At 34.4% G+C, this 17,099-nt stretch overlaps 1 protein-coding gene across 1 annotated transcript in view; it reads right to left on the reverse strand.

Annotated features, from left to right (window-relative positions):
• The window catches only part of LOC127851268 (chromatin modification-related protein MEAF6-like), a 50,129-nt gene that overhangs the window by 13,596 nt on the left and 19,434 nt on the right, over positions 1 to 17,099 (reverse strand). The window contains exons 4-5 of the mRNA XM_052384915.1: positions 16,319 to 16,361; positions 15,183 to 15,354 (exon numbers count right to left, since the gene is read on the reverse strand). Coding sequence (XP_052240875.1) covers positions 15,183 to 15,354; positions 16,319 to 16,361 — 215 coding nt within the window. The remainder of the gene's footprint in view (positions 1 to 15,182; positions 15,355 to 16,318; positions 16,362 to 17,099) is intronic.

The following is a 17,099-nucleotide window of genomic DNA, read 5'->3' on the forward strand; positions in this document are numbered from 1 at the left end:
CCAAGATATGTCTCCAAACACAAAAAAGCATTTTTCCAAGATACAAACGGTCATAACTCTGTTATTAACAGATGGTGTACAATGCCATTAGGCGTGCATCATCCTCTTATCTATATATATATATATATATATATATATATATATATATATATATATATATATATATATATATATATATATATATATATATACTCATACCAAGTTTCATTGAAATCCGCCAAAGCACTTCCAAGATATGGTTCCGGACACAAAAGAGCCGGATGGATGGACGGAAGGACGGACGGACAACGACAAAACAGTATCCCTCCGCCTATGGCGGGGGATAATAAATTGCATTAGAATGGAAAGATAAACCAATTAAATTGAAATCAAATTCTCATTTATTCTAAGTAACAGGATATAACTATGGTAGATCAACAAACCAATACATATTGCAACATTAAAACTCGTTCTATGAAAATTACCCCATTTTATACTGAAGAATTCTTTCAACAGTTTCAATATGGATTCTTCTTGACATTCTAGTTCATTAATTTTTCAACAAGATGCCCCCACTTAATGTCAATGGACACACAGAAATAAGTGTTGTGAGGAAATAAGTGGTATTTGTTTGGCTGCAGGCCTCAGCTAATTTGAAATTATAAGGATGGAGTAATAGGAAGCTACTCAGACAAGAAAACCATCAACTAAACGCACTGGTGAAATGCAATCCAGTTAACAATAATAAATATTCTGGAAAGCTGTCAGAAATTTTAATACTAATGACACTGCCTTTTGCCAGCAGTAATTCATTGCTTATGGTAATAAATATAGGTTTTAGGGCAATTTCAAATAATTTATTACGCACCATTTCTAAAAAATGTTTTGGGGGGGATGTAGCTGCTTATTACAGGAATACTTGACCAATTAATTGTGCCAACAAAATAGTGAGTAAAGGTTGATGCAGATCACATGTACAACTTTTGTCTTTGATAGTTCAAAGTGACTTTGTCTACCAAGAAAAAGCTCTAATTTTAACAAACCAGCATACACCACTGTTTTCAATGTGGGTCAACCGGGCTTTAGTATAAACAAAAATATTGTTACAAGTTAAATTTATGTCTTAGAACCATTTATTGAGGTCAGTTTCACTATACTTATGAGAAGATTCAACCAGAATAATTAAAATAGCTTGCAACTTTCTCTCTTCCAATTTTCAGATCTAGTCTGTAAAATAAAACAATAGAACAACATTCAAGAACACCCTTACCTCATTAAGGAAAGAACTCCAGAATTAATTTCAAATTATAAAGTGACATATTAGGGCTTCTTTTTTTCAATGGCTGTGGCCGAATTTAGGCTACATCCGTTATGATTATTGGCCAGTCTAGTTTTTATAATTGTAATCTGTACATATTGGCTGCTTTCAGGGAAAACGGGGCTGATTGCATGTCAAATAAGATTAGCCTGTGCACACTGATTAGCCTGTGCAATGCGCACAAGCTAATCAGGGACGACAACAGCGAACAACTACAGTGCCTTCAGCGCTTTGATTTGGGTTTGTTATTGGAATTATCATTATAACAAGAGGGCCTGAAAGGCCCAAGGTGCTCACCAGACATAACAAGATATTATTGGGACAAATCTTCTGACCAAGTTTCATGAAGATCGGAAAATAAATGTGGACTCTAGAGTGTTAACAAGGTTTTACTATAGCGATATAAGGCAAAATGCCTCGCCCCCTGGCAGCCATGTTTTTCAACCAACCGGCATCATTTTTGAACTGGTCCAAGATATTGTCAGGATGAATCTTCTGACCATGTTCCATGAAGATAGGACATTAAATGTGGCCTCTAGAGTGTTAACACGATTTAACTACAACCATATAAGGAAAAATGCCCCGCCCCTTGGAAGCCATGTTTTTCAAGCAAACGTAATTATTTTCAAATTCATCCAAGATTTCATTGAGACCAATCTTCTGAACAAATTTAATGAAGATCAAACAATAAATGTGGCCTCTAGAGTGTTAACAAGGTTTTACTATAGCCATATACAATGTACATGTATAGCCACATAAGGAAAAATGCCCCGCCCCTGGTGGCCATGTTTTTAAAGCAACCAAAATCATTTTTGAACTCATCCAAGATTTCATTGGGACAAATCTTCTGAGCAAGTTTCATGAAGATCAGAAAATAAATGTGACCTCTACAGGGGTTTTTCAGCACTGTCTGTGCCTCCGGAAAACGGAGGCACTCCCAACGCAAACGGACCCAATCCCAAACCGAAATTATATAAAAAAAATCCCAATTTCCAAAAAAAAAAAAAAAAACATTTTTTTTTTTTTTTTTAAGAATGAAGTGTCTTATAACTTGTGTGACTAACCAGTGTTTGTTTTGGTCAAAAATATTTGCTATAAGGTTTTGACTGTTCAGTTCTTATCACAGAGTGTAACTGTAACTGAAAAACAAAACTGCAGTACTTGAATTAACGTTGAACATGCCCAAAATTGCATCTGTTTACATAAAGAAGACAAAATAACAAATAAAACAAATTTATTTGTTAAACCACTGAATTATTTAAGCATGATTTATTCACAATTTTTTCCCAAATGAGCCGTTTCATCAATGCAAAAATTCCCAAAATGACCAATTTTGTCGATAAAAAATTCCCAGTTTGTCGAGACTCCTTTTCCCAAAATAGGCAGAAAAACCGCTGCTCTAGAGTGTTAACAAGGTTTTACTATAGCCATATAAGGAAAAATGCCCCGCCCCCTGGCGGCCATGTTTTTCAACCAACCGGAATCATGTTCGAACTCGTCCAACATATTATTGGGATGAATCTTCTGACCAAGTTTCATGAAGATCAGACAATAAATGTGGCCTCTAGAGTATTAACAGGATTTTACTATAGCCATATATACATGTAGCCATATAAGGAAAAATGCCCCGCCCCTTGGCAGCCATATTTTTTAGTAAACGTTACCATTTTCGAACTCATCCAAGATATCATTGAGACCAATCTTCTGACCAAATTTCATGAAGATTGGACAATAAATGTGGCCTGTAGAGAGTTAATAAGGCAAATGTTGACGCCGCACATCAGACAAAAGGCGATCACAAAAGCTCACCATGAGCACGTTGTGCTCAGGTGAGCTAAAAATAAACTACAATTGTGAAGCAAAAGAGTTGAGCACAAAAAAAAATTATTTTACTATTTAAACTATTATTTAATTTTCCAATGTCCATGAACATTAAAAACATGGCTTCTTTCAAACAGTATGATTTTAAATTAAAAAAAATTTGCAATAGAGAATGAAAGTAATTTCAAAGTTTGGATATCCATTTTTTTAGCAAACCAGAACCCATTTTGAGTTCTACCAATTTATTATGAGAACAAATATTCTGACAAAGTTTTGGGAGATTGGACTAAAAATGTGCCTTCTAGAGTGATAAAAAAGTTTTAATCTATCAATAATGAAGCACATCAAGAAAAAAACGCAGTATCTAATTAGGGATTTTTGACTTTAACACACTGCGTATCATCAAACCCGATTCATTTTAACAAGAATACGGCTACTATTCCATCTGTCTGTATCCACATCCGCATATCCGCATCCGTAAAAAAAATAGAACCAGTTGAAATGCACTGCGCTTATTCCATTCATCCGCATCCGCATATCCGCACACGCAATAGGCGTCCGCAAATGAACGCTTAAGTGAGCATTCTAATGCAGATGCGGACAAGAAACGGACGGCATTTAGCACTATGAGGGAGGTGTCATCTCAATAATCAATTGAAAAACTAATCAAATTCGTAAAAAACTACCTGAAATTATTCAACCAACGCAGTTCTGCATATCGGGACTCTGATTTCACTTCAAATGTTTGGAAAAGCATACCCACTGGAAGATGTTTCAGATATTTACCATTTGTATTCCTTTACAGACAGAATGATGATCTGTACCTTATATCTACTTAAATTCACACCTGTCCTTCATAATAATCATCTCAATTATAATTTTCAGTTTTATCCATATAATAAAAGAAAGATACGTTCGACATATGCGGATAAATGAAATATAGCGTCCGTTTTATACGGATACGGATGCGGATGCAGATAGATGGAATATTAGACTAAGAGACATACATTGTCATTACAACAAACACAGATCTTGTTTCGAAGGAAGATATTATCAATCATGAAGTAAGGTGTTTCTTATATTGTCATACTCTTTCGCCATTTGAAATAACTGTTAACCATGTTGACAACATTAGTAAATGTGTGGAAATAAAAGTGTTACAAAATCAATATATCTGTTACTTAACAAAAATATTATCACATTTCAATCACCTGAAGGCAGTATATATAGAGAATATTAGGTTAGCATTGAATACAGAGAAGTTTATGTTGCGAGGCTAGGAACGCCGGGAGCGCGAGCCTTGGAGAGCGCTTTCGGTGTTCGAGCCGAGCAACATAAATTTCTCTGTATTCAACGCTAATCCTAGTATTCTATTTATCCCATTTGATTTTATTTCAACGTGACATTTAACATAAATAGATCTAATAACCTTAACAATAATTTTAATTCAGTCTTAAAAGCGCTTAAAATCTAACGAATGTAACCATGCGTAGTGATATAAATGTATTTGTTCTGGTACGCAAAATAGTCCTTAAAAAATTCACACACAAACTGTAAAACAAATAAAAATTTCACCATATGCCTCGATTCAATTTTACGCAGTATGCAAATTGTAACACATTACGACCGCAAAAAGAAGATTTTACTTTACTATAATTCATTTTATTTTCGAAAGAAAATAATCAAAATCCAATATGGCGGCTATTGCTCCTGACAAAATGATGTCGATGTCCACATTATGATACATGTACACCATCGACGACCTTGATAATTTCGACAAGTAAACAGACAATTGCAGCGACTGACACTTTATGTGACTTAATATACAGGGCAATATGTTTTCCGACTTCTGACGACGAATTTAAGGATGCGCAGAACGTGTTTTTTATAAAATGTTATGGGTATGCCGTGTGTAATCCGATGCATCAATGGCGCCCATGTTAAAATCATTACCTCGAGAACAGGGAAGACAAAAGTTCAAACAAAAACCAAAACTTGTTCGAACTAGTTTCTTACCTTTAATTATCCTTTAAAATCCATCTTATAATCCATTTAACTCAATAATTGACGATTTTGCATCTAGGGTCTTTAATAATTATTTTAGCATAGTTAAATAAAGACCCATATGCCATCCAATCACTATTTTCAAATGAATTCGTTAAACTTTCTTATTCGTCACACGCTACGTCATGTACTCTATGAACATTACTGCTGTTAAAATGAACCGGAGCAGTTTATCAAATAATAGCCGTTGGTAAACTCGGATGCATTTGCAGATTTCTGCATACAAACATAATTATGTTTAAACTTGCACAATGTTATTTGTCTATGATAAATGCCCTTATTGTGTACAAGAAAATAATTTAATATATAAATACACAAAGAATGGAAAACATTCCATTAAACAACAGCTAAAATACCCGTGTACAAAATGGGAAGTTCCGAATTCCAGTGTGGTGCTATTTTTACCAGCTTATACTTTACACAGCTCTTTGCTTAACGTGAATTAAATCGGATAGCAAATATTGCAGATTATTTATGAATTGTGCGATATTTGTATGGCTTGTTGTACATTCTTAAATGTCAAAAGTATATGCATGGATTTTAAACAATGCACATTACACGAAATAAGGAAAATGTGATTAATTGACAATTCAAATACCGTATGTCGATATACAGTACATGTACATGTGAAATAAGTCGCGTTTATAATAAATTTTTCATTTTTGGGGGGGGGGGGGGGGGGGGAAATGATGCAATAAGTGTCATTTTATGACGCCATCAATCAGCTGATTCATTATATGGATGGCAAAAAATTATGTCATATGACTAGATTTTAAGGTTGAAGGTCGTATAATTTTGAATCTAAAGTTTTCTCGACTTTATTAATTATGAAAAATCATTCATTGGTAAAGTAAAAAGTAGTCCGTGCACGTGACAGGGCACGTGACAGGTAATCCCACAGTGTTGAATACAGGCTAGTATATTCCATAAGGTGTTATACTGTCAATGTCGCGTTAAAAATGGGATAAATATGTATGCTACTGCATGGTGACATTTATGTTTATTAAAACTCTTGGACTGTGTCAATTTAATCAATATAAGGGAAACGAGATAGCCCCAGGAAGTGACAAGTTTTGAATCTAGGGGCATGATTTGAACATACTTGGAAGAGGACCACAGGGCCCTCTCTTGCCGCCAGGGGAAGCCAACCACAGCCCTCATGAGGGGGAATTTCGCGTCGTTTTGGGCGTAAACAGGAATTTTAGAAGATCTTTTCACCAACCATTCAACACCTAAAATTGCTATATTTTAATGTGATTTACATAAATATAAATTTAATCAAAGGTTAGTAGCACCATACCAGCTGGCAACATAGGTATAAAAGTTAAAAAAAAAAAAAAAATTTGGAGGGGGAATTTTTAGCTGAAAAAGTTTACTTTTTTCATGGGATAAGCCGCCAATATTCGGCGGTAACAACGGCAAAACAAGGGCCCTGGACCACCAAATGATGTTACATGCCTAATATTACAACTTTTCCTTGTTGTGTTAAATCATTTTGCTATTTTAGTATACATAAGTATATATAAATCATGTGACGCCATTGTTTACCCCAAGTGCATGACTTAAACAAACTTAGTTGAGAACAAATGGACAATATAACAAACCATGGCAAATATAACAAACCATGGCAAATATAAAAGCCCTGGCTCTTATGGCTTCAGAAGAGGATTTCTGAATGTTTAAAAAATCTATTTTTAGCTATGATGTCTGATCTAAATATGCAACAGACCAGAATGTTTGAAAACAAACTTTGAAAGAGGGCCAACCAAGAATCATGCCAGTAAAGTTTCATTTAAATGTGTAAAGGGGTTTAAGAGAATTCATACCAAGACAACTTCATGCACACACTGACTATGGACAACACAATATGCTAAAAGTTCCCCATTAGCACTTTATGCTAAGGTGAGCTAAAAGCAGTATATTAAAGTGTCCCTTTAAAATGTACATATTTATGTTTCATATAAGTCTTTCATATAATTTATATGTTCATTCATCAGTTTTCAAAGTTTCAATACATGTACATGAGATTGTTCTAATATGTTTATTAGTAAAATTCAAAGTCACTCACAAAACGTATAAGAAATCAAAATGATTGTTTCATTTCTGGACTCTTGGTTGGAAAATGTATGCTAACGAAGAAATTTTAATGTAAATATAATTCTTATAATGTGATATCCTAATGAAATCAGACAGTCAGACTTCTAATGTAAAGCACTCAGGAATGATTTATAACCATGTAAGTCCCTAGGATAAATAAAAAGCAGATATTTTCCATTATCTTTGTCCTTGAATTTGATGATAATCAATAATGTTTGCTATCTTTAACCTTTGCATGCGTGTAAATCAGTCTTCTAGTACAACATAACAGGAAATGTTACTTCAGCTTAACCCTTTCAGTGCCGGAACCGAATTTTAAATGCCTTTGCAAACAGTTTGGATCCAGATGAGACGCCACAAAACATGGCGTCTCGTCAGGATCCAAACTGTTTGCTATTCTGATAGTATTTTTTGAAAAAAATCGAAGAAAATGCTAATTTTAGAACTTCAGCAGATGACAATTTAGCAGACTACAAATTTCCCAGCATGCAAAGGGTTAAGGGTCACACTATAATTTCTGAGTTATACGGGGGTTTTCAGAGGTTTACACATGCACTGGACAAAATGTAATCACACCCTTAAGAACTTTATTTTTGCAAATATTTCAAGGTATTAAAATACATTTGCAGAAATCTTAAGTGCATAAAATACAGTTTTTCTTGCAGTTTGTGCTTAAAGTGTCTTAAGGTATAAGAATAAATCTTTGGAATACATCTGAAATCTGTGACAAAATTTCATGTTGCGTCAAGTAGAACCGTCTAGTACAAATCGATTTTGAACAAGAACACATGCTAATGAAAAAAATTATTCTTATATATTTCACATTGCCTTAAGCAGCATAAAAATCTGTTGTGCACTCGTTGAAATTCTTGAGAAAACAATGTTCAAAAACGTTATTTGAAATAAAGCGCCACTTATAGTTGAGTTTACATCCATTAAAGTAAAAAGGGGGGACCCCACAAAGTCACATGATGCTGCACCCTGGTTCTAATGAAGGCATTTAACTACAACCGTAACATCTGCATTTTCACTTTAATCACCCTGATCATTAAGATGAGGTTTGTGAATAGTTCTTTAGTATACTTAACACATTTTCTGGACAAATTTATTTCTAAGAATACTAAAAGTGAGAAATCACTTAAGACTCGAGCTTTTTTCTCACGTCTGTCAATTTCTACTCAGAAACCACTACAGCAATGTCTACCTGTCTAACATATTTTGTCAAAGTGGTATATATGCTTGTATTGTATAGCCTCCGTGTGTTTACAGATAACTTAATTTATTATGCTTAAAAAAATAAAATAAGAATACTTAATTCAGGAACGAAATGATATAATAACAGATAAATGAAGTTAAATTAATGATTCACAACACATGCTACTATACACTAATACAACATAAAGAAAATATGAACACCTGACACACCAAAGAAAAAGTCAACATGTTTTTTATATAAAGGGTACTCCTGTAATCAGATTTAAGCAAAAAGCGGCTTTAAGTACCAATATAATTGAATGATGGATAGCTCTAGATTGCAACACTATGGAATACTGTAAAACAAATAATATTCGTCAGACACTAATTATCGTGGATTTTCGGAGGGTCTGCTCAACAACGAAATAAAATTTCCCACAAATATTTAAGTTGGAAGTCTTAAGAACTAAGTTCAAACAATAATGTGAGATTTTATGACTACATAAATGTCATGTAAACAAAAATAAAAGGAAGTTGAAACAAGATGTGTTTGTGAAACACAATGTCCCCCTATATATGACCTTGACCTTGTGAAGGATGACCTTGACCTTGTGAAGGATGACCTTGACCTTTCACCACTCAAAATATGCAGCTCCATGAGATACACATGCATGCTAAATATCAAGTTGCTATCTTCAATATTGCAAAAGTATTCATAAAATAAGCGATTTGGGCCACATATATTTGACCTCTGACCTTGAAGGATGACCTTACCTTGACCTTTCAACACTCAAAATGTGCAGCTCCATAAGATACACATGCATGCCAAATATCAAGTTGCTATCTTCAATATTGCAAAAGTATTCATAAAATAAGCGATTTGGGCCACATATATCTGACCTCTGACCTTGAAGGATGACCTTGACCTTTCACCACTCAAAATGTGCAGCTCCATAAGATACACATGCATGCCAAATATCAAGTTGCTATCTTCAATATTGCAAAAGTATTCATAAAATGAGCGATTTTGGCTACATATATTTGACCTCTGACCTTGAAGGATGACCTTGACCTTGACCTTTCACCACTCAAAATGTGCAGCTTCATAAGATACACATGCATGCCAAATATGAAGTTGCTATCTTCAATATAGCAAAAGTTATTGCAAAATGTTAAAGTTGGCGCAAACAGACCAACAGACAGACAGACAGGGCAAAAACAATATGTCCCCCACTACTATAGTGGGGGACATAAAAAGGCCATTTATATCCATTTGAGATTTAACAACAGTTTATTTTGAAAAACCAGATTTTAAAAATACTGATTCAATGTTAACATGTCGATTTAACCAAGTTATTTAAGATAAAACAAGATGTGTTTGTGAAACACTATGTCCCTCCCCATATGTTTGACCTTTGACCGTAAAGGATGACCTTGACCTTTCACCACTCAAAATTTGCAGCTCCTTAAGGTGCACATGCATGCCAAATATCAAGTTGCTATCTTCAATATTGCAAAAGTTATGGTCAATGTTAAAGTTTGACGCAAACAAACCAACCTACAGACAAGGCAAAAACAATATGTCCCCCAGTATTAGGGCTGCAAAAGGTACCCGAAATATCCGATGATATCGGATCCAACTTCAGATTCGCGGGTACGGATCCACCCCTTGATAATTCGGTTCCGAATATTTATTTTCATAGTTGTATGTTACCTAGCGCTGTTTTGTTTTTGATACAGACTGGTTCTGTTTAAAAGATAAATGATACGTATAATAGTCGATATTTATTAAAGTGTGACAGTCAAATAGCAGATCATTCAAGATCCTTCGGCTTTTATTGTATAAGAGTGTCATTGGACATTACGTAATGAGCGCTGAAAGCAGAACTAATTCAAAATTCAAGGATTTACACATAATAAATGCAATTCCTAATAAGTAAGTTTTCAATCCTTATTGTCTTTCTGAGTTGTATTAAAAACAACGGTAGTGGATCCAGTGTGGCTGGAATGTTATTCAGGTAAATTTTGCATAATTTCGCGACCTGTCAAATTGTGTTCCTGCATAATGTATTGTCTTGAAAGCATATTTTGCCATATACTAAGTTTAAATGCTATCTTGTGATGCAAGGAACCTCAGTGCCCAGTGAGAGAATCTTCTCCACAGCAGGAGACCTCGTCAGTGCTCATAAGACTTGCCTGGACCCGGACAATGTTGATATGTTAATTTTTGTGAAAACAAACATCAAACTGTATGAACAGTGAAAAGTGTATGTTAACGAGCAAACTATTAAGTGAATAAGTGTTAAGGTTTCGTTTTATTTTGACATTGCTTCAATGTTAAAACGAGATATGTTATATTTTTTGTTAATAAATGTGTAATGTTTTTTAGTCAAATTATACTTCTAAAACATCGATTTCTTTAATAAAGACAGAAAATTATATTTTTCTCTTATATAGGGATCCGGATCCGAAAAAATCTGAAGAAACCATATTTGGATTCAGATTCGGACAAATTTTTTGGATTTGTTGCAGCCCTACCCAGTCTAGACTGAGGGACATAAAAATAAAACTGTAATCCAGAGTTCCCAACAGCATTTAAACAGGGGCTGGCATACAATGTTAAAGACATAAACTAGTAATAGAAAGGACAGACTGTCTACAAGAGTTTTACAACACAGACATCACCATTTGGATCAACTGATGCTAAATATACGCATATTGGAGGTATTACAGCATTTAGTGAGTGCGTTACCATGTACTTGGGAGAATATGTGGCCAACACATTCAAAACTAACATACAAGCAAGTATTATAATCACAAATGCATGTACTTTTATGCAATACTAGATGAGGACCAATAGCTAAGGAAAAAACAACATACTGTTCATACAGATTTTAACAACATGAAACTACAACATGTAAATAAGAGATAATATCCACTGTAGTTAAAAAAAGCAGTAAAAGAAAGTGCTTTATCCCCAACCAGGATTTGTCACCTTGAAATGGTGACCGTGATTTGAAGCAAATTCACCTGTCTCATGCCTTCTTCATGGTTAACAAGTAACTTGTAGCATTTGAAAGTGTTATGGCCAGATTGACTCACTGAGTGACAGACACAAATTCCTATTATGCCCCTATTTCAAAATTTACAGCATAACCATAATGGCAATATTGAATAATCAGTTAGAAACAAGTTTAATCTATAATAAAGTTTTTTCGTTATTGGTTCCCTTCGGCAGTGCCTTCCCCAGGAATTTTTTCAGGCGCCCCGGGGCCGATCGGGGGTGGGATCGGGAGGGGTGTCCCCTCCCGACGTTGTTTTTTTTAAAATTTAACGTGTCAATTCACGTTCTGTGGTGCGTTATAACTCAAAGAAAAACAGCGTCAAAAGACGTCATTTGGTGCGCTATGACTCTCAAAAAAATCCCCCAGTCATTTAAAAAAATATTTTTTTTTATATTGTTTAATTGTTTAAAAATTTTCCGCACAGAAAGTAAAATCCCGACTCGAACGATTCCCCAATACATCCGTTTCAACCCGACTCTATTACTGTATACTTACTATTTTTCAAGTTTCTATTTATTACCTATTTATTACCCCATAATCCCGTTTATTCCGTTTTTATCAATCTCTTTCTGGTAAATATTTACGATAAAAGCATTCAGTTATTTCATTAACACAAACCTTGCCATTTTTTAAGTGACTATTTATAGATTTGATGAAATATTTTTTAAGTGACTATTTATAGATTTGATGAAATATTGCCTCTGAATATGCGTCAATCCCCTGACCTGTTGTGTGCTTGTTAAAACGCTCAATACACGCCATTTGTATGCAATAGACGCGACGTTTTACATGCTGTATAATTTTCGCGCTCTTTTTAATTGAGAAAAAGATTCGACACAAAATAAATTTGCACTGCTAATTTGAAGCAAAAATATTTAACGGTGCGGTTACATTTACATTCGGAGGTGTGTTTCGGATTAAAAACGCGTTAACATCGACTTGCGGGAATGGGTTTCGGATTACAAATTTAATTATTCCCATTTGAGATTTCAACAAATATTAACCGTTGCGTTAAAAATTTTCAACGATAATTTGTTTAAACACTTTACGAGTCGAATAAATGTTTTGACGGAATTATGCATGAAATTTACGTTGTCCACGAGGATCACGGCCGGTTGCCATCATCAGTCTTCTAACTATCGATTATCGGACGAAACATTTACAAGTGTGCGTAATTAATTCAACGAAAATTTGTTAAAGCGCATTACGTGTCGAATAAATGTCAGAAAAACGAGGTTAATCAGTTCTATAAATGGACATGTTGAAATATACATGTACTGGAATTAAATAAATTGTTATCACATAATTGTAACCGGGAGTCATTTGCACAACTTACTCGCTATAATAATGAATTGTTTACCACTTGCAATTAATTTCTCGTATTAATTATGAGTCATAGGTAACACTTGTTTACAGTAAAAAGGTGTGATGGTGATGCCCTAAACCGTCTGTACTGTACTAATTACCGGTTTATATTGCTCAAATGGTACAACTTCTTACTAATCAAGCTGCGATAAACTCTTACTTCATGCCCGACGTCAATCAAAAATAATGGTCTATAGTTAACCCCGCCCTCATAAGCATTCGCGTAACCGATTGGACGATGAACTTCACAGTTTGACGACTGGAAAGTTACCAGATACATCCTTGTCAGCATTTAAATGACCGTGTTATGTGGCTAGAATAAACGGATTATCCATAACCCCATGTGGTGTTTATGGCGATTACTTGTGAAAGTAGGTACCGAGTGCTCTTTTAAAACAGGGAATATTGATACACTGATAGGGAAACCTTGATTTTTTTTGACAATCTCCACTTTCTTTTACTGAAGAATACACTGATCGGAAAATTTCAAGCGCCCCAGGGACTCTGATTTCGAAATTCAAGCGCCCCAGCAAGGGGCGCTTAAATGGCCTGGGGAAGACCCTGCTTCGGCTATTGGTCCATGACCAGTACTAAATAATTTCATTATATTATATACAATTCCCTATATAAGCTATTAGCTACAAAGATCCTTAAGAAGTGCCTACAAAGTTTAACCTCTGGTTTATGATACTTTGCGATTTGACGTTTTTCCTGCTTTAGCTGCAAAGCAAATGAAACGTACAACTAAGTTATAATTTCATCACCATGTTGTTGCAAGTTTGTATGAATATTTTGCTTTTCACAAAAATAAGGTTCAATAAATGAAATCAAACAAGAGATGTGTTTGTCAAAAACACAATCCCCCGTACTGCACCGCTTTGATACATGTTTTTTACTTTTGACCTTGAAGGATGACCTTGACCTTTCACCACTCAAAATGTGCAGTTCAATGAGATACATGTGCATGCCAAATATCAAGTTGCTATGTGAAGGGACATAGAAGTTATGAGCATTTTTCAAAACCAAAACGCAAAACCTAAATGCAAAGTGTGACGGAAGGACACACGGACAGACAGACGGACGGATGGTCTGATCACTATATGCCCTCCTTCGGGGGCATAAAAACATGCTTATTTTCCATTAATATCCCAAACAAAATTCTTACTGGTATCAACCAGTATTGCAAAGATTACAGTCATCAGCTATTTAGGATAACCAGTCACACATAGGGATGGCAAAATTATTTGAATATTCTATTGAATAACAGAATTGATATTCACATATTCACATTTTTTTTCCAAACAAAATTGCCATCATAAGTAATGACCTGTGAGCTGCTTACTAATAGTCACCCGAAATCATTCAGGATTAACATGTTTCATGTGACGTTCTTCATGTCAAACTGATAACGCGGCCTGTATCAGCTTTGATTGCCCAATGCAATATACACACTCTAACAAAGGCCCCAAACTGTTGTTTGTCAATGGGGTGCCAATTAATTATTCTGTGATCACAGTTTGAACAGACATTAAAATATGTGAATTACTCAAATTTAACAAATGATATAAATTCAAAAAGTAAATGTTTGGTACAAAACTTCAGAATAACTATTTGTGATAAGGGATCATAATTTAATCTGAAAATGCCACCAACCCCTTAAGGCTATGGTTACTTCAAAATTTTAAATAAAAATAAAATTCTATGACGTGATGTTTTTCATTCTATTTGTGCTCGATTACAGTATCGGTCATAGTATTAGCCGACAGTGATACAATTATTCGATAGTAACGTTAATAAACAGCCTCGTATTCAGCAAACGGATATAACTTACAAAACAATGGAAGTTAACACAGAACAAGTTTCACTCTTTTCTGATATATTGCGCCTAAATAGGCATTTTCAAAGTTTTTTGTCTACAATTAAGCTACATTTCCTTTTTTATTTCTAAACACAACAATTGTATATTCAATTGTATTTCTGTGTTAATTTATATTTAATATCCTTACTGGATACGAAGCTGAGTAACAGAAGTTAAATCAAGCCAGCCGTTTAATGCGAATATTCGATTGAATGGATTTGCGAATATTCAAATACCGATATAGGTATTCGATGCCATCCCTAATAAAAAGACTTCAATAAGAATATAAATCCCGTATCACTTGCTTCTTTTCATAAGATTTATTTCGAATCTTAGCATCCAGTCAATATGTCTAGTAGCCAAAAGCTCTTTTGCCCTTATTTGGCTTACAAGACTCTGAACAGTATCCCATAATCCTCACCTGCTTCTTTTCGCGTTTTTACTCTTTTTACTGGGCGCTGATTTGATCATCTTTCCAGACGATGTATTCATGGAGGATTCACGGTCGCTGCCATTGGACATGTGACCGTTTGTGTGCAGCGTATTTGCAGAGTTCTGGTTGTTCTGTGAGTCTGGACTATCTGGCTCATCCACTGAAAGCAGGACAGGGCAGATCTGAGAGAACACTCAGTATGGGGCATGTTTTGGAAAATAAACAAATGGAGGAAATACCCAATTCTTTTTCCCAAGCCATTAAGTGTTAACCAAACCTTCAATTTGAATGTAGATTCAGTTATAAGAGGGCCATGATTGCCCACTTGCACTCAACATGCATTCAAGGAACACCAATTGTTGAAGACTTGACCTAGTTTTATAGGCTTTTACTCCACTTTACCCATATTCAAACTTGGCCTAGAAATTGTCAAGATAAAACATTCTGAACATTTAAATCTTTTTGAAAACATTTCAATAAATAACCCCAAACACCCTATTTAAGCAGATGTGCTTATACCATGTTTGCAAAGAAATCAATTCACTGGGTGCTAATTTATTAATGTATTGCATTTGTTGGCTATTGATAGGCATGTATAGGTTAACATGCAGGATTATTTAATTTTAATATAATCTCATTTTCAATAAATAATATACCTCTTGGAAGTTGGAATATATGCTGAATTGATGATTGAATGAAAAAACTCAAGTGAAAACAGCACACTAAGTCACTTACAACAAGCAAATTTAAACATCCAACAATTTTTCATTTAAGAGGTCACCCTTCCATTGAAAGCCCCCTCCCCTGCAATTTTTTTCTAAATATTTACCAGTTAATATAAATACTACATATGGTGCATACTTTTCTCCTTTATATACATCTATTCCTATTTCTAACCCATGCTTTTCTCCTTTATATACATCTATTCCTATTTCTAACCCATGCTTTTCTCCTTTATATACATCTATTCCTATTTCTAACCCATTTTCATGTTGCCTATAGTAATTGTATGTTTAGCTACAAAAACAATATTTTGAATATTAAATATTAGTAATAACCATGTTTTCAATTCATAGCCTAAACTGAATATTCAAAGCAAAGACTGGCATCAGGCAACCACTTACTTTTATCTGAAAGTTGATCGGCCTGGGGTAAACCACTGACTGCCTGCAAGACACAACAGAACACAATGCACTTTGAGACATTAGAAGTCAAAGAGTTTCCAGCACAATTAATTTTCTGGAATGCAATCATTTGTGATCAAGTTTTACAACTAAATCGGATAATATTGCTAGTATTGCTTTTATTTGTCTTCAAAACACTGTAAAACATTATGTTCTTTTTTTCATCTTAGCTGATAACTGGAGAATCTGTATCCATAACCCTTTGGCACGCTGGGAAATTTAACGTCTGCTAAAATGTCGTCTGCTGAATTTCTACAATTAGCATTTCTTCGGAAAAAATACAAAAAATACAAACAGAATAGCAAACAGTTTGGATCCTGATGAGACGCCACGTGCTGTGGCGTTGCATCTAGATCCAAACTGTTTGCAAAGGCCTTCAAAATTCGGTTCCGGTGCTGAAAGGGATAAAAATATGCAACAATGTTTATATGTTTTCTGAAGACAGGCCATTATAATTGCAAATTATTATTTTGTTTACTTCATTGTTTATCACAACAAAATCTTTGTTATTAGATATGTTAAACCTGTCTTATCCTCACTATAAACTGACACATACAGAAATATTAAGTTTGCATAATTGTATACGTAATTAATAGAATTATTCATATGGTAAGATTTACTATTGTGAGGTAAACCATAATTATTTCTTTGTTAACAATATAAATAATATAATTATTATTATGAAAATAACTGAAAAAGAAATATGTTAGCAACTATGTCA

Source organism: Dreissena polymorpha, chromosome 11, assembly GCF_020536995.1.
Source record: "Dreissena polymorpha isolate Duluth1 chromosome 11, UMN_Dpol_1.0, whole genome shotgun sequence".
NCBI lineage: Eukaryota > Metazoa > Mollusca > Bivalvia > Myida > Dreissenidae > Dreissena > Dreissena polymorpha.